Source organism: Pogonomyrmex barbatus, unplaced genomic scaffold, assembly GCF_055798465.1.
Source record: "Pogonomyrmex barbatus isolate J1 unplaced genomic scaffold, ASM5579846v1 scaffold11, whole genome shotgun sequence".
Taxonomy (NCBI): Eukaryota; Metazoa; Arthropoda; class Insecta; order Hymenoptera; family Formicidae; genus Pogonomyrmex; species Pogonomyrmex barbatus.
In genome coordinates, this window is record NW_028297107.1 from 6,434,338 (window position 1) to 6,454,026 (window position 19,689).

The following is a 19,689-nucleotide window of genomic DNA, read 5'->3' on the forward strand; positions in this document are numbered from 1 at the left end:
CGTTTTGCCTACAGTTTTCGAATCTTCTTAGTCTCCTCGTTTCAATTTTATTCGCTGGAATTGTAAATATTACAAAAAGATCGCACATATCTTGTAATATCTTGTCGATTACGACATGTAATTATCACTCATCTATCAAACGTATAATAGTGATTATTGTTATTAAATTTGAAAAATTAAGTGAGAGATGTGAATTTTAATAACGGTTCAATCAATTGTTTGTTATAAAATGTATCTTTTTTCTTTCTTTTTTTAGATTTTAAATGCTTTTAACCTATATAGATTGACACTAAATAAAGACTAAAAAATTGAGATTAGGTTTCGTAAATACATGGAATGAGAGCCGAATTTCAAGCTGCTATCCGTGAATTATCATTCAGCCATTCTAGACATTAAGCTACGTGTCATCACAAATTGTGCCTTGTCACGCATGTTAGGTTAGGTTAGTTTATAACAAATGAGGATAATTGATTTGAAAACTTGAATTTTTGTGTTCTGTTACAATTACCTTTACAATTTAATTAATTGTGTGTGTGTGTTGTGTGTGTACACACACACACACACACACACACACACACACACACACATATATATATATATATATAAGAAATTTAATTTAAAAGAGCAACATTGAAATCAGTGAACATTTTGATCGATTGTCCAGGTCAGTTCCTACTGTGCTTCCCTTCCTCCATCCCTTTTGGATACAGCATCGTTGAATCGCGCTTGCTCCGTTCCACGACCATTTCATTTTCGTAGTCATATCAGCCGATGGTATTTTATTCATATTCGTATATGACAGTTCTGTCGGAGAGCAGAAACTTCGGATCGCGCTTTTGGATTTTTATTTCGCTACGTTCGTTCGAGCATTTGATTGAGGGAGAGTTAGCAATCGTGAGCCGTTGAATTTTGATTATTATTCTAAATATATTGTAAAATATTCTCAAGAATTGGTCAATTTTTCCTCCGACCGAGATCTCGGATCGATTTCCAGGATTGTGAATATCAGGCTGCAGCTTCAGAGTGCAGCCGGTAGGTAGGTTGGCAGCTAACAGTCGCGCATTTGCGACCGATACAGAACGCCACGAGCGAGTGAGCGAGTGGCGGGGTCTCTGCTGGTCTCCGCACGTCTAGTCTTGCGGGGTCAAGCCAGTTGGCAACAGACCATCGAGCGGGTTGCGTGCGCGAGTTAAGTTCTCCCTGTCCCTCCCCCTCAGTCCCGTGTTCCTTCGTGTCGAGCGTTTCTCGCTTCTCGCCTGGCATTTCGCGTCGCAGCGGCTGCGAGTGAGCGCGTCCCTGGGCGAGGAGAAAAAGGAGATCGGGGCTGTCATCGTTGTCATCATTCGCGCAACGCTGCGCCGACGGTCGGCTGTCATGGGGCCCGTCGACGGGATCATTTGACCCACGGGAACGACTCCAGGCTCGTCGGAGGGATTGTGAGCTGACCCGCGTGAGCGCTACGAATCGGTAAACGAGCTTGAGCAAACTTCTCCATTGTCATCGTCATTGTCTTTGCCGTCGTCGCTTACCGTTGTCATTGCCGTTGCTTGCCATTGTCGCCGTCGTTGTCGCCGCCGCCGTCGCCGTCGCCGCCGTCGCCGTCGCCGTCGCCGTCGCCGTCGCCACACGACTCCCATCCGTTCTCTCTCGCTCTCTCGCGTGCGCGTGTGACAGCGCTCGTTGTGTTTCACCCGTTCGTCCCCATTCCAATTTCTCGATACAAGCGAGGGCGCTCTCCTAAGAGAAAGCGTTTCCTCGTGATCGAAATCGTTGTCGGTTAACAGCAGCGGCAGCGATCGCCTCGAAACGATTTATCCCGTACGTGAATATATGAGAGTGCGAGTGTCGATCAAAGCTGAGACGTTACGCGTACGATAGTCCATGTATCGCTCACGGAATTTAATGCCAATCAACGCGCCGTTCCGGTTCCATTCGAGATCCGGATAAGGACATTCCTAGACCCTCAGATTTTTTCCAAATTTAAAGTCGGTTCCATTCATTTTTAAGTTGAAACGAAAAGTCCGGGTTTAGTCCATACAAAAGACTTTCTTCTTGGATTCCGACCCTTTCCTCTCAAAGTATTATTAACTTGATAATGGCTAATGCGAACGGAGAAGAAACTATGCATCTCTCGGAATGTGCGACAAATACGGGCGTTGTGTCACGTTTCTTGGACATTTCCAGACATGCCGCAGCGTCGTGTTCCAGCTGTTCGTGACAGCTAGGAGGGGGTACCTTTGTCCGCTCGTCGCTCTAGCCTGACGGCTGATTGTTATTTGTCCCCTCGACAATGCCCTCCTTCGGTTTTGGTTTTTCGACGGTATTTCGCACGGCGAATAGAGGAGAGAGAGAGAGAGAGAGAGAGAGAGAGAGAGAGAGAGAAAGAAAATATACCTATTTTAACCCTTCTACCCTCGCGATAGCATTTTTTTAACGTGAGAAGAATATGAAATGTACTTGCGTCAACGAGTCCACATATATACACAAATCTTTTCTATGTTACATCGTGAATTGAATTTAGTGGCCTTTAAAAAAACTGGTACATATGTATATTCTGATCAAACAAACCTTTGTTCGTTAACTCGTCTCTTGCTTCTAATGGAATTTTTCACGCAACCTCGTCGATGTCGGTGACAAAGAAATCGGAAGCTGTGATAAAAATTATAATTAACGAATTCAAAGATTTTTTGTTTATACCCGAAGATCCCTGGATCCCTGGATATAAACTTTTTTTACAATATTTCATTTACAATATTTCAAAATTTATGTCGTGTCGTTCATGTAAATTAAAATTATTTAAAAGGCAAGATTTTGTTGAACAATTTATCAGCGATCTATTTTAGTCGATATAAAATCGAGTCATTTTCTTGCAATGTGATAAAGAATTGTGCTTCGATAATATTAACACACACAGACGTTCGAGACGATATTTACGAGACATTATTAGCGGCTATTGGGACAATAAAAAAAGTCGTATGCTTTATTTATACTCGTGTTACTAATCAAAACGATATCTTCCAGTTATTGCGTAAGAGCAGATAACATTGCTAAAGTTTAAGCTAAACTTTCAGTGTCGATTAATCTCTTTGTTTCTGATGTGGCATAGTCGATCGAAGAGATTCATATCACACGTGTGATCGTTTATCGAGCTATTTGGCAAATAAATTGCAATTCGGAAGTTCACTGCCGAATCAGATTCGTTTAAGTCTCTTGCTTTTATGGCTATGCAGTCGAGAGAAACATGTATCTCTCTTTCTCTCCCCCCCCCCTCCCCCTCGGCGAGCCGTGTCAAAACAACACGGGGGCGTCGTCTCAGCCGTTCGTTGAACCCCGCTGTTTTGGATGTCTACCTAAAAAAATTCAAGGTGATGCCCACAATGGTCTACGTTTGGCTCCCCCGATCGTTCTTCAGACGAATCTCGAAGTGGAGTTTCGGCCTCGTGAAAGGGAGAAGAGGATTCGGTAGGATCGAGCGAGACGAGACCCGTTAGTCTCGTCGGATTTTCAGGCCCGATATCTTCGGCTTTGAAAAATAAATTTGCGTATCGAGTTATCTCACATACATTCAAGAGATATCAGATGTACAAACATTTCGTTTCGCATCTTCACGTGAATGAAAATACAAAAATTTTATATATCTGTGCGTACATAATACCAATATTTTTATAGCTCGATTATAAGGTGTAATTTTATAAATATGTAAAGAGGTTTAATTTTGATAAATATCCGTTGAATATTGATTCCGTTTGTGAATTCCAACATGGCATGTCTCTGCGCAATTAACATTGTTCTCGATGCGTTTCGTCGAATTCACGCGATACGAAAATTCTTTCTAAATAAGGCATGCCTCTTTTTATTTAGAAGAGCTCTTCTGAAGCGTCGATAAAAGTAATGGCTAGTGTTCTTAAGACGTTAAATAAAAAAAAAAAAAAAAAAAAAAAAAGTGTCACGCGGGAAATCCGAGGTCTCGCGCGTGTCCACGTGAGTTAAAATTGCGGATCGGCCTTGATGGCGAGTGCCTATAAATACGAAGTTCGCTTATATATGCGGCGACCCGCGGCCGAAGGTGCAGCGCGCGTTGCACCGTCGTCGTCCCTCGACAAGGCTGCACGCGCTAGGAAATGCGTTCGGTCTCTCTCTTTCTCTCTCTTTCTCTCTCTCTCTCTCTCTCTCTCTCTCTCTGTCGTTCTCTCTCGTCCCCTGTCTTTTGCACATTACGTAAGGCCCCCGCGATATCAGGAGACGCGCGGTAGCGAACAGAAATATACACGTATAGGATATTCCAAAAGTAGCGGTCTGCTTTCGCAACATTAATATTATTACAAATTCTTCGATATAATTCCAAGTTTTACCGACGAAAATCGGAGCGCTAGTAATTGCCGAATAATTGCCGAGTGCAAACGCGGAGATCTTTGCCTAGATATAGGCAGAAGGAGAGCGTACATTAACAGAACTCTAAGTATAAAAAGTAAAAGCTCAGCTGTAGATGTGCAATATTAAAGACTGAAAAGATACGATGAACGGTGATCGCCTTTGGCGTTGTTGCTAAGGAGCAATTGAATTAAAGCTATCGAAGGAATACTCGGTGTGATTCTAGAACATCTCGCAGATTAGATAAATGAGCTACGGATTTATTACGTTCTCCTTCGTAATTCTGGAGTAGATTACGACGCGACATATAGAAAGAGATCGTTGAGGAATCTTTGTACAAGGTCGATTTCAGACAACGGCAAATATTTCTGCTGTACCGAATATAACCGTCGCATCCGCGAAACAATTGCGCATACAATTACTTTCGTAGTCGTCACTTCGTGTTGCGCATGTAGGCATGTGCTACCACGCGCAATCATGAAATTACACTAGTGTTGGTTGCATAATATACAGGTAACCTAGATCTGCACCCACTGCTTCCCACCCGTTGACCTCGTTACCCTCCCCGGCCTCTGCTTGCCCTGCCTTCGCAGGCAGAACCTTTATTTGAAGTCGAGAGATGTTCCCCGCATCTCGGCGAGCCATCCACGAGTGACGAAACTTAATCAGAAAAGATCGTAATATCTGAAACACAAAGAAAGAATATAGAGGGTTAATTTTAGAATACAAGATATATATAAAATTTAAGTCGTAAATGCAGAATAAAATCTATGTATCTCTTTGCATTTGTTTGTATAAATTATTATTTATGTCTAATGTAACTGAACTTTGTATGGAAAGAGACGTTTCGCGGAAGGCGAACCGTCTTACAAATATACCATCTAGCAGCTCTTACGAAAGAAATCAGATCAATGATTCCTTTCTCTCCTCCGAACCATCGAAACTCGCTTTCACCGGTGCACGGGTTTTGTTTTTATTAAGTCGCTGAGTTGCTAAACTCAGCTGGAATCGACAATATCTATCTCGAATTTCGCGCACAAATCAAATCCGCCGCTTACGTATGTACCTACGTCACTGAAAACCCGTATCCCGTTGTAATTTTTTTTACAACCGAACCGAGGATATTCAGGCCAGTGTGTGTTCAGTGCCAGAGTAAGCTGCACTTACCGATATCTTATATCGGTAAGTGCAGCTCGATATTCCTGTTTAAATCTTTTGCAAACAAGATGTTTTCTATCTTACTTAATTTTATTCTCGTAACCGGTTGTCCTCTTCCATACGTGATAATACAACGTGACATACGTGATACAATTATGCTCTGTAATGTTAAAGAAAATTCAGAATATCACTAGTAGAATTTTAAAACCTTTTTTTACATGTTTACCATTATTACCAGAGATTTGCCTTTTTATGAAGAATCGGGACATAGCTTCGCCCGGAAACCGTGCTCCCCCTCACTACTTGGGCCAGTCGACCTAGTTTCGGGCTCGCGTTCGCTCGTAAAACGTGGTATACCCGATAGATAGGCGCTCCAGATTTTTTTAGGTGACCTACCTACCTACCTACCTACCTACCTAAAAGACGTCGATTTTGTTTGAATTCTTTAAGCACAGAAAACCGTAGAACGCAGCTGTGTGATCAGCTACGATTAGCTGACTACCACGCGCAGATATTAAAGCTAAAGGTCAAGTCGAGCGGTGATTATTGCATTTTTCTTATATAGAAAATTTCTTTTCGCGTATTACTTTATGAAAAGCTATATGTCGATCTTGAAAATATTATTAGAACACATTAGAAATTCAAATCTGTTGAGAAGTTTCTTCAAAACTTTGACGCGATAGTGATCAAGTTTTTTTATCTCCGAGGGTTAAACGTGCGCTGCGAATACGCACGATATTCTCGTCGATAGTGCCGTGTTTCGCCATCGTAAATGCCGACAAACCTACCGGAAGAGCGAGTTTATTTCTGGGCAGTCTTGAAAGCGTTCCTTTGCCAGTCGAAGAACGGACAAGATCGACGTATACGCCGCGCGTTATCTCGAAGAAACCTAATTCATTTGATTAGCATTAATTTCATTTTTGTCGAAAGATTCAATGAAAGAAGTGAGACGAATATATATATATATCTCGTGAGTTTAAAAAATTGAAAAGAACTTACGTATACACGTCATTACACGTGTTCGCTGCAGCGAGTCATATTTTTCTACCGTGTTCCATTTCCTTTGTGTTTCGTATTTTGTTCTTTATTATTTCAATTACTAGGGAGAGATAAACGAAGATAACGGGATGATTAGGTATGACGTGTCTTTATACAAAGCCGAGCAAAACCTTTAACGCCTTCATTATCCGCATCTGCAAGCATGAATATCACTTTGCATGTGCAAAATAGGTGATGGTTCAAAGGATAATCTCCGTTGCCGAGGGACTCGGATGAAATTGATCTTAATTTAAATTAAAGGCGCGACTCTAGTTAACACGTAAATCTCAAGAATTAATTCAATATTCGTGACGCATCTTCACATCCATCTTATTTGATTATTCATTACTTATTCTTTAATCGCGTCTAATAATTGCGTCTCGATTCGAAGGAGGGGTTCAGGACGAGGCGCGTCAGCCTCTCGCGGTTGAAGAATCATTTCTTGCGGGAGAGAATCCCGCATAGGCTTTCTGAATCAGAAGTAAGACTGACCGGCGCGTGATTCACTCACAGACTTCTGACTCATAAACGAGGCTCGACTCAGTAACAGCTGCGGGCATATATCAAATCTTCAACATGTGAAATGTATCCTACGGCCCTGGAAATTTCACGCATGTGACTCGAGGGTTAACGCGAGCTGAAAATGGACGGTACGCTTCTCGCACGCGGCGATCCGCAGTGCGCGCTGGCTCGCCATGTTCTGACAGCGCGCGACGACGCGATCAGCTGTTCGGGGAGCGACAGCGTCGCTCGCGCCCAGCTGTGAGCGGTGCGCTCAGCTGACGACGCCATCGATACATGCCGTCTCGTCCCTCTCTCACTCCTTTCACGCTCCCTCCTTCTCCCTCATGCGGACGTGCTCAGGAACGAATCTGTACGCGGGTGCCAGGTCGCCCGCCTTCCTCGCACGGGTCGCCGCTAAGAAAGGTTTCGCGAATTAACGAGAGATCGATACGAAAATCGCGCGACGTGTTCCATCAGCATTCGTTCGTTTCACATCGCGTTGAGATAAACTACAATCAAATCAAGCCTTGCGACTAAGAGATGATGTTATAAAAAAAAAAAAATCTTGAATTTCGCGCACGATCGCGACGTCGAGAAAATTCATTCGATGTCGCCTCGTTTGTCGTTTCGTTCGATAAAATCGAAAAGACAAAAAGTCACGGCGAGACTGTCCTAACCGGACAGCAAGCGGCGAGCGCGTGTGTTTCCGCTGACGTAACGTGGGCAGCGAGAGTGGATATTAAGAGACCTCGGGTTTCCGCCGTGTGTTAGCTTTCCGTTTATGTAACGCGACGTTAAGCGCTCTAGCGACCCGTTCGATCGCGTGCGATGCGCTCACGATACGCTGAATAATTTTCTTTCGCCCGCCCGAGATATCAACTTTCGTCCGTTCTCGTCCGATAACGTGCGCCTCGTTGAAAATCGAAGAGACGACCTCAGCCGCTTCGGTTCACAATTTCTGACGGACACGGTTAAACACGCAGGGGCGTAGCTAAGGATTAATTCTGAGGGAAATTTAACTATTTTTATACTCTTTTATTTCTTTGAATTTTCCCTCCATGTGCGATAATCCTCTTTCTAAATATTGATTTACAATGAAACGTGATCGTGCACCGATTAATACACTTCAACAAACATTATCTGGTGCGGAAGATACACTTATCTTGTTTGTCGATAGAACGATACAGAAACGTAATTGATAATCAATTGATGAAATTGGCTACTTAAACGACAATACTCGACGCGATAATTAGTCGAAATCCGAGATAGTGATATTTGGGGATAACCAAAGGGAGCCTTAGCGGGTCATTCGATTCGCAATTTGCACAATTACATTATCTCATTAATTAAAAGATTTCTGCTCGTTCGTGCATTCCGTGTTGCATCGTAAGTGTCATTAGCATAAAAATGTTCGCTATAGACTCAAAGACTATCGATCACGGACATTATCATTAAAGTTGCCGAGTCTCGTATAAAAATGTCGTTAATAAAAACTCTGTCTACTGTAGATTTAATCGAAATCAGCATAATCTTTTTTTACCTTGGTTTTACTTGGTATCGTAAAACAGAAGGATGGACTTTATATGACAACGTAAAAACATTTTCTTGTGTGTGCGGCAATTCGGAATTCGAACTTCGTTGAGTTTGCAGTTTTCGTCTCTGTGATTTAAATGTGTCGCTTGAAAAGGCATTGAAACATCTGCTCGCGGGATCGTGAGCGAAACTCGCGTGCGAATCGGCGATGAGCGAGTCGCATTGGTCCTACCGACCGTCGTTGTACTATCCATTCGGGAAACCTGTAACCCGCCGTGACAGGCCGCGAACTGCACCTTGTTTTCTTTCATCACGTGCACTACGCGCGATGGCTACAACCAGTCCTGCGGACGTGACACAACAACAAATTTAAAGGGACGACAAAAATCCAGGAGGCTCCTACGAGCCGTCTCGAGTACGTTGGCCGGCGCGACACGTATTTCGAGATCGCAAAATGATTTCGATCGCATGGTGATAAGTCCTTTCAGGACAAATCGAGGGCTTTATAAAAATGTTCGTGCTTGTAATCCATTCCTGTAGGAGCTTGGTATCGTTATAACTCGCGCATCTATTGGAAATTGAATGACTGATTTTTCGTTTCCCTATACGTATTTCTCTTTCTTCTTTTCTGGATTTTCTGGATTGGTTAAAAAAAACGATCTCAACATCGAGACCAAAGAACTCTTCCGGAATTATGCACAGCAAAAGTTATATAGAACAGTTTCTATTAATCAATCATCTTTTTTATTAATCTCTTTGAATAATTTGAGATGGATTTTTCTCTTGGAGAATCAAAATATGCCATTCTTTATGCAATATATCCTTTCCTGCAAAATTTTAATCTTTAATTTTGGATATTTAATGGTCAACATTAGAATTAAAATTTCGTTTAAACAATAAAGGAACAAAATTAAATTAATTCTGCTTAACCTAATTAGGAGAAATTATTTAAAAAATTAAGTGTAGTAACAACAGTCTAAAGAGCTCGTCACTTTAGTACTCTCCAAAATTACAATTAATAAATACAATTAATAAAAATCGTAACTATCATATTATCTTATTTGTTTACCATTACATTTTGTTTTCTTATGTCTCTGTACGTTAAATTCATTTACTTTTAATCTGCAAAGTCCCTTTTTCAAGATAAAATTTCCCCATTTATAGCATCTATTATCTCGCAAACGGTTAAGCAGATCCATTTTCTAGAATTTTCTATCGTGACATGTCAGGATCGTGATCAACATCGGTGCTTCTTATATTACAGGTATGCACTGCCTAGGTGCGGTGACAGGAGGAGGAGGCACCTCCAGCCCGAACGGGGCTGGCGGTCGGGGTGGTGTTCTTAGCGTGTTTCGAGCCCTTGGAGTCCTTGTGTGCGAAGGGAGAATCCAGGGCCCTCCGCGTGGTTACAAAGAGGGCCCACACTGCGCACCGCCTATGCAGGCGGTTCCAAACGACCACGTGTGCGACGAGAACAACTATCTGGTACGTAACATATGGTGTCCCCGTTACTCTCCGTTGTTCCTAGGCGACCTACTTTGCGCAGCTTTGCCGTAGTAGAATATAAAAGCCGTTCAAGAAATTTGTTCACTCACCGAATGAGAGATCCTATCTCTGATTTTATTAAGAATATTCAAGTGCCCCGCACATAAAAATTTAATTAAATAACATATCTGCTGTATGCGAACCTTTTAATGACTATTGAATGATTAATAAAGGTTGTTACATAAATTAAGATTTATCGAAAATGAGAAAAATTATTAAAACATAAAGATCTAAATTGAATCGAAGATAGAATTTGACTTGTTATAAAAAAATTTAATTTGTTTTTGCAAAAACAATAATATACATCATCATTATTTATATAATACATTTTCTTGAAAAAAAAAAAAAAGAAACAGAATTACTGTATTTATTACGTTACGCAACTTATTTCTTAAATTTTCGTCATGTTTTAAAAATTATTTTCGCTTACATTTTTTCTTTAATTTTTAATTTCTTTTTTAATTTTTAAGTGCAATCGATACCGAGTACTAATTCAGGAAATCACGGAACGCCTTGCTACTGAATCATACCTGTGCGTGGAGGTGCTTTTGTGCAGCGATTGTCCGTGTGGTTTGACAAAATCCACTTGCAATTATCCTGTATATCCCGTGCCGTCCTTATCCATTTCACCATGGCAGAAGTGTGCTTCGGAGATGTTACTGGAGTACTGGTGTATCTGCGTTGTTCCAAGCAAGTAAGTCATGTTGGGTTTCTGTACTGTAAAATAATTTTATTTAGAAAACAAAATTGAAGAAGTATATGTCAATTCTAACTAATGACATAAAAATGATAAATCCAAATATGAATCAAAGAAGTATATATATATATATATATATATCAAAGAAGTTGTATGTAGATCAATGTTTCAATCTTGATTTCAAATTATTTTTAAATTAATAATAATACTTATTTCTTCCGGATGGACTTATCTTTATCTATTCAATTTGATTTTTGAGTTTCTGAATAATAGAAAGTTCTTTTTTGCATCATACCTGTATTCGGTTGTTTTCAGGAGCCCAGAACCAATGAATTTTCAAGGATTATACCAAGCAGTACGTTCCCGATTGCATTTTAGCCAGGTTGCAGCGTGGTGGTCTCGCAGTAACGGTACGGAGCCGAGTTATATAGCCACCCGAATTGTATCGCACAATGAGGATAATCTTAGCAAGTTTCGAGAGACGTCGGTGGAGCATACCTTTCCTCTGGCTGGTAACGGCGACGGAAATTCCATCAAGGTACTGAAGATGAACTTGTAATATTATAAAATCATGTTATAAAATATACAAATTGACGGTACAATCGATAAAATTAAGATCAGTGTAATCAATTTATTATTGACATAAATTTTTACCTCAGGTGACCATGTGGGCATTACCGCGGATGGAAGAAGTGCCCATACTCACATGTTCGCTGCATCCGAAAAAAGAAAAGGACGAGGAGGATATCGCGAGAGCATTAACACCCACCAAGAGTATTTCGATGGGATCCAGCAATGTGCAAAATTCAGATGGTCTCGTCTTACCAGGTAATTGATATCGACATACGAAGATTCGTAATTGTCGTATCATTTCACAAAGCGATTCTTATTCAAATATGATTCAAATATAAATTACTTTCTTTAATAGTTCTCGTGGATGACAGACTGCAAACCACCTGCAATAAATCTGGCAAACACGACTGCCGTTGCGAAGAAGAAGACGCGTCCCCTCTGTCGCCTACCATCAGAACTAATGGTGAGCGGAAACGTCGTCGTTCGCTTCCTTGTGGCCCGGCAGAGAGTCCTTGCGTGACCACGCAACCGGCACCTTTGCCATCTCTTCAAGAACACTTACTACAGCAGATGACAGGCAACACTAGCTCAAGCTTAACAAGAGACTCTGCCGAGATAGTGAATAACAATCGTTGCGCAACGCGAATTCTTCAGAACAAATTAGAGAACAAGAACGAAGTAAGAACTCATAACTATCGGAACACGGATTTCGAGCGCTGGTTTAAAATACATCTAAGAATTGAAGAACTTGAGGACAACTTGGAGAAACATTACAAGCACACGACGATGCAAAATTCAGAGACTGCCAATATAAAGAACGTTGATCGAATTGAAGAAGATTACAATAATTCCGCTAAAAATTCGACTAATTTTGGGAAAGAACCCAGTGGATCCGCAGATATCATACCTTCGGCAAAGACTGGCGGATTACTGCATAATCTTAGTCCTTTCGCTCCTGCCAGCTGGTCTTTTGTCTCCTCTTGGCAGAATAGTAATATGAATAGTAAATTTCAGAGCTTCCGCAATGCGAAGGAGGTTCGTTTCAGTGACTCGGAAAGAAATTATAAACTACCGACCGTCACTTCTAATCACACTTCCATTAATCCCTATGCACAATCCAATCCTTTCCACGAGTCAAATCCTGGCCCTTCGACGCATAAATGGACGCAGAAAACGTTAGACAATTCCGCTTGTATCGTACATCAGAGTTATTCTAAAAATATCCATAAAATTATCGCGGAGAGACAAGTATCGGCCGGTCAAGATGCATTGGAGATTAACAAGGAAGACGGCACTGCCAGAAATAGTCAGAAAAAAACCGGAAAATCGGATTTTAATCAATTAATATGGAAATTGTCGGTTCCGGACGAAAAAGAAAAGAGAGAAGAAGGAGGATTACTGGATTGGTTTAGCAAAGTACCTGGAAGAGTTTTGGGTGTTGCGACTACGAAGGGCTGTGTTGATAACAACAAAATGAAACACGAAAACCTGAAACAATCGGAATATCCGAGTGGGCAACAGAGTACCAACGAGATTAAATTTAAGAACTGTAATCTCGAACTGAGCCAGCGAGAAGTTGACGAAGTGTTGGCGGTGCTGCGAGCGAGGACACCGTCGGGACGTAGAAGAGCCACTGTTAAGAACGTAAGGAAACGTGGAGAGCGATTCGAAAGAGGCAATGATGACGTAGTGGAAAAGATTACAACAAAATGTACAAGCTCGGAGGACGGAGTAATTCAGGATAATCTGACAAATCGTCACGTTAGAAAAGTTCGATTTACATCTTGTGAAGATTGCAGCCGTGGATCGTGCAAAAAAATAGATCATCAAGTGCTGGAAGAGCAATCCAGCCCTTTGGATCGGATCTATTATGACAAGAATGTTTATCAGCCAGCACACTCAAAGCTCGTTGAAAGCACTAATGGATGCCTAAACGAGGATTCGCAAGCGAGAATACGCGCAAATGAAGATGCAGATCATTTGCAAAACGTTTCCACTAAAGCGGACGTGCTGCTTGGAGCCATTTTGCGGACCAGCAAGGACCGAAAAAATCCGTCGGATACTTCATCAAACGGGACCAGACTGAGGTTGACGTCTAGCATTGACGACGATAGTAGCGATGATGATGTTCATTTTTCGAGCATCGAGAAGCTCGAGCAGCAGGACCACAAAATCACCTCGTCCAACGATGAGAAATCCTTACCACTAAATAAAAGATTCCATCGGTTCCGACAGATGTTTAAGAAAGAAGTAGATAAGAGGATCGCTATGATGGACGAGTCTTCTTCCTCCCCGGAGACCTCGTCGAGTCCAATGCTGCCACAACGCTTTAACGTGGCATCTTTCCGTTACAATAACGAACAACCGAATCTGCATAACGTAAGATACAGCAAGACGAAACGGCGAATCGACTTTGCGAACTCTCTGGAGGCTACCGAGGAAAAAGCGGATACTACAACGTTCAGTACAAAAGTCGCACATCAAAAGTCACGCAATACACATAGTACAAATAGTAATGATCGCAAATGCGATTCAGAGGGCCTAAACAATCAGCAGAATCATTGCGACAGGCGGTTACTCGGAGATACGAAGAAATCTGTGGAGAACAAGGAGCAAGATGAGAATACGAAGGACATCTCTCTTCTTCAGAAGAATAATTTGACTACTCCGATTATTCCGCAGAGCGGACATTCGTCTTCTAAGCTGCGAAACAACAATTACAAGGACAGTATCACGGAGACAGGAGATGATGAAACTGTCGATAAAAGCGTGCCATCCGCACTCGAGCAGGAAAAATTTCGTAGATCTCTGGAAAACGCAGCTTCGATGGTGTTCCATAGCAGGACTGGTTTACCATTGACTTCTAGTCCAGCGCCATTGAGGAGAGGCAGTTGTTGCTTCGATTACGATAGTAGCCTGAATTCCGTCTCTTCTAAAAGAAAGTATGATCAAGAATATGGCTACAATATTTTTTATCATTGAACTGATATTACTATTATAATTTTTTTTCTCTAAAATAATATTTTGCGTTTTTAGCGCGTTGTTTGAATTGAATACACCACCGAGTCCGGGTGCAGTCTCGTTGGAAGAAACCGACCGCGATGCAGAAATCTCTGGCGAGGGTGAAGAGACACCCAAAAGACGTTCTAGTTCTCGCCACCGACCGCAAAGTCACGCTCTTTTAGGCAGTTTCGAAGAATCGGCATTGAACGGTAGACTCGAACCAGTATCCACGGTTCACGGTTTCACAGCGGAACTCGGAGCTAGCGGTTCCTTCTGCCCGAAGCATCAAAAGCTTCCAGTCACTGTATTCTTCTATACGCTCGGTGACAACGATAAAGTCTCCACACCGTACCTTGTACGTTTTTCTAAACAACAAACCGATTGCTTTAATATATCTTAAAATTCTTGATGATATAAATAATAGCTAATAATTATTCAGGAAATATTACAGATATTTTCCTTACATAGATGATGTATTATTTACTTACCTTACGTGTATGATGATGTATTATTTATGCTGTTATTTTACAGGCTCATATTAATCTCGAGAAAAAGGGCTATCAAGTACCAAGAAGTGGCACTATCCAAGTGACTCTTCTCAATCCATTGGGTACAGTCGTTAAGATGTTCGTAGTATTATACGATCTTTCCGATATGCCGCCGCGATCTCATACTTTTTTACGTCAAAGAACACTGCGAGACAAAACACTACGCTACCTCGTTCATCTTAGGTACGTATCATACATGTCCAAATGGCTTTGAAAATCGATTATATAAACAATCAGGTCAAAATATAAATAATACATCGCATGAGACGTCAATTGTAAATTTTAAAGAATTAAAAAATTGACATTTTTTAATATTTTATACAATTCAGCTTTAATACAAAAACGCCTTATATGCCAGGACTAACTTATGAATAGGTCGATTATGAAAAGCATAAATGAATTTTCTTTTTAGATTTATGTCCAGCAAATCAGGTCGAATCTACCTGCATACAGACATCCGTATGATTATCTGTCGAAAGTCGGATGTGGATACGGCGTCGGACTTGGGCTCGGAACCGCCGAAAGAACTCAGGAGTTATATTCACGGTCCTACAAATCCAAAATTTTCGCCAAGGTGCTGAGCCACGTGGTATTTTTCATGGGGCTGCTGCCAATCATTCCGCCCGCCCAGTCCCCTTCAAGTCGAAGTGTGATCGACAAACGATGGAATAAGATCAAATTAGAAACTAATATTTATATTTTTAACTCTTTGCGATTGACGATAGGAACAATTACAATCATTTTTTACAATCATTTTTTGCTGACAAAAACAATATCTTATTTATTATAATTTTCACTGGCGACAGTATCGATCAATTTATTATTTATTGATTGTAATAATCTTGAGATAAAAAAATGTAGCTTCTAAAATTATCACGAAATATTATTTCTTTTTAAATCATTCTGGATCGCAAAGAGTTAAAAAGGGTCAAGAAGTAAAAAAAAAAAGAAAACACGAGAATGAGGAATTTTGAAAAGTTGCGAACAGATTTAATCATTCGTGTTGGAATAATAATTTATATTCGTATATATTTTTTCTTTCTAGAGTTTTTTTTTTGCAAATTATTAGTTTGGGGTTACGTTGCCTAGTACAGAATTAACTTTTGTATATTGATAACACGAATGGATTGTAAAATTGACTCGAAATTGCGATTACACTCCCATTTTAATTCATAGTTCATGCTTAGTATAGAATGCTGCGTATAAATACTATAATGTAAACTTGCAGTTTTTATATGTTAAATCAATTTGTTTTTGTTTTTGATTTAGCGTAAATAATGAAAATGAAAATCAATCGACTCAAAACTCAAAACAATTAGAAAATTTTTTTGAAGTTTCTTATGTAACTATTGTAATTATTGTTCGTGCTGATAATCATTTCATTTGCGGAGTTTATCGCAAGCTGGACGATCTCGTTGAGAGGCCATTTTTCTCAACTTATTGCTGTAAATATAGTCATGTCTAGAGAATAAGTCGAATAAAGATTTTTAAGCAGGATGATATATATATATATATATATATATATATATATATATATATTGCCATCGTGTGTGTAGTACTCTACGTTTAAATAAAACGGAAAAAGTGATATGAGTGTGGAAAAACATCGACATATTTGGTCTCGCGTTCTAACGGAATATAAATAAATTGAGAAAGATCAAAATGTGTTGTGAATAAATGATACGTACAGTAAAAAGTACAAAGTTATTCCTGCATTACTTCATGTTTTTGCAGCGAATTATTGTAATTTCTAACAAGGAATAAAAAAAGTCCGAGAAAAAAAAATTTTTTTTCCCGGAAAGTGAGGTGTGACTTTTGTGATTTACAAAATTGTGATCTGTTTTTTCTTCCTTATGATTTGATGAACGTGAGTGACCAGAACTCGTGAGTTTTTCCTCTCTCTCTCTTTCTCTCTCTGGAAATAAAAAAATAATTATTTACACATATATATGTATATATAACATAAACCAGAACACAATCTTTGTGTCCGTAGCACTGTGATGAATATTTTGATAGACTATAAAGAAAGAATAATTATTATTATTATTATTATAAAATAACTATTTCTGAGTAGCAGACATGTCGTAGATTTTACTAATATGTCATGCGAGGAAATATAATCATGCGTAATTTACTAACTAGACAAGGTTGATATGCTCGTTTTAAAGCCATTTAAAGTAAATAAACGTGACACTCGCGTTTTCCTTTATTTTTCTAAAGATGCTCCGTAGGGATCGCTCGGGAGAATTGCGTAAACGATTAGGAAAGCTTCATCTTTGACTTTTCCCTAGCGAATGTTTTATTTAGAATTTACAAAGATGCTCGTGACGTGCAATGCAACGATTCTTTTTGTCTTATTTTTTTTTTTTTTTATGAAAAATTTAGCTTGTCATGAATTTGCTATATCAGTCGGTGAACGTTTTATTTCGTAGATTTATGCCCTTTGATCTCGGTTTAACTTGCTCTTCATCTTTTTCTTAGAACTAGAGTTAATCGAATCCAATTTCGCGCAATTAAATGTCGAAAGAAGAGACAAAGCTACGCTAAGAAACAAGAGCTTCGTTATTGTTTACGCCTTTCTTGCCGAGGATTAAAGGAAAGCAGCTCTTTCACTCCTCAAAAAATAAATTTGTAGAATACGGAATATGTAAAAGAGTCGCTGTACGTATAAAGAGAGATTATTTTTAATTGTGATTTTCTAGCAGAGCAATTACATCATCGCATGTAGCAATCAAAAGCATAATAACTGCACATTTAATTTCAGTAAGATTATTTCATAAAAGAAAAGCATCTCTTTCTTATCTGATTTTATATATATATTTCGCCTTGTCTTTTTAGAGGAATAAATATTCCTTTTTATACAACGACTAATCAGAACCAAATTTTTTCAATTCACATTTTCAAATACACATGAAATCTTTCATCAAAAATATTTAAATATAATGTTTTAAAATTTTTATTTACTTTTTTCTGAAAAAAAGCATTCTTTTGCATTCAAAAAGTTTCTTAACGCTTTTCTTGTGATTACTTTACGCTCTTCGTAAAACCAGCAAAATATAAATTCGGTTTCTCTTTCACTTGACAATTATAAATTGACTCCAATTATTTTTTATTACAATGAATCCTAAATTTGCAAGCAATTATATTCTGCACATTTTTTTTATCGAGGATGAAATGCATATCGCATATTCCGATAGGCTGTTGAAAATAATAGCGAATTCCATTCACTGCACGGTTAATGCATACTAAATGCTAATATACATGAAATTATTGAAATGTAAAAATACATAAATACTTCAAAATGATTATATAAATAGTCAACAATGAATTTGTTATTATTTAGCTGAATATGAATTAATAATTTCATTATTAAGATAGTAATATTATGCTACTATATTTAGATATTTCATATGTAGCAGTCTTTAATGTGCACTAACCTGGTGTAGTGTAGTGAATGAAATTCGCTATAAAATTGATATATCTTTTCGCAATCCGTCAGGTTGATTAGCTAGATACGCGTCTTTTGAATAAAAAGAGTTCCGAAACATTGTACAGAACGATAGCGAGAGTAATCTCTTGTTTAACGAGAACTGTAACCGTTGTTGAATACATTTTGTCGATGTTTTCTTTTTGAGAAATAAAGTAGAGTGTCGAGACGATAATTATTATGGTAAATCGATCGTTGAAATTTATTCGAGGAACAAATCCTAACTTGGATCCGTAGACTTTAAAATTGCAATCGGCGAGTATTATAGAACCTAGTGAATGGCAAGGATATGTAAATATATAAATATATATCACTGCCGTGTTCATTGTATGTAATTTATATAGGGTGGCGTAAAAAGGCATCCCGGTGGTCCTCGCGTAGACATGGCAATAAATTTCAATTAACGTAAATAACAGTAAATACATTCTTTTTATGATGCTTTAATAAGCATTTAATAAGCTTTAATAAAATAATAAAATGACTTTCGAAAATGACGTTCGCTTCTTTACTGTCAATAAAACTCTGGTCGTTGCGACATCGACAGGACCCCATAGGCTTTCTTTGCGCCACCCCCACAGTAACACTGACGACCATCTTACGGCGATTGTAACCGATTTTAGCTGTATTTTTCTGGCTTGGTCGAGATCTTGTTAGCAAAGTTTATCGAGAAGTAAGCAAATATATCAAACGATATATACATGAGAGGAGATACAGAATGCGGAGATACCTTTATCCAGATGCATTCCCGATATTATTCCTTTTTAAGTGATACGCGCTTTTCCTTCCCTTTCTTTACATTTGTAATCTTATTTACAATACAAACATGAAGACGGAATTTATCGTTTAAAATATTTGCTAAATATGCGATATAACGCTCTCTTTATCGATCTTCCTGTAATTTTGTGTATTTTCATGCATAAAATTCAACGAGCGGAATGTCGACGCATAAGACAATTTTAAGAATTCTTTAAGAAACATCTTTGAGATATCTCATAAAGAAAGATATCTCTGAAAGATATCTTGAAGTTATCTTACGCGTCGATTTTAGACATTCACTGGGGAATATATTTTAAGAAGGAAAATCAATTACTCTCGATTTTTTTATTTTCAAGTTTTTTTTCACTTGGATAGTTAGAAAATAATAATTTAATGACAGTTTATGGCCGCATATTCTCTGCTTTAATTAATTAAAAACAAATTATTTTTTATGATTTAAATTATAGCGGAGAAAT

At 39.0% G+C, this 19,689-nt stretch overlaps 1 protein-coding gene and 1 long non-coding RNA gene across 2 annotated transcripts; one reads left to right on the forward strand and one right to left on the reverse strand.

The window, feature by feature from the left end:
- The first annotated feature begins 739 nt into the window (after nucleotides 1–739).
- Nucleotides 740–19,159, forward strand: atos (atos homolog atossa). Its single transcript, XM_011637755.3, has 9 exons — nucleotides 740–1,467; nucleotides 9,869–10,089; nucleotides 10,620–10,843; nucleotides 11,162–11,384; nucleotides 11,506–11,674; nucleotides 11,775–14,361; nucleotides 14,456–14,777; nucleotides 14,954–15,153; nucleotides 15,383–19,159. The coding sequence occupies exons 2-9, from the start codon at nucleotides 9,871–9,873 to the stop codon at nucleotides 15,549–15,551; spliced, it is 4,113 nt and encodes a 1,370-aa protein (XP_011636057.2). The 5' UTR covers nucleotides 740–1,467; nucleotides 9,869–9,870; the 3' UTR covers nucleotides 15,552–19,159.
- Nucleotides 3,546–7,017, reverse strand: LOC105426500 (uncharacterized). The gene is made up of 3 exons (XR_016137969.1): nucleotides 6,314–7,017; nucleotides 5,614–5,941; nucleotides 3,546–5,055 (listed from the first exon to the last, which is right to left on the reverse strand). It is a non-coding gene; the product is annotated as an uncharacterized LOC105426500 (long non-coding RNA).
- Nucleotides 19,160–19,689: the final 530 nt, after the last annotated feature.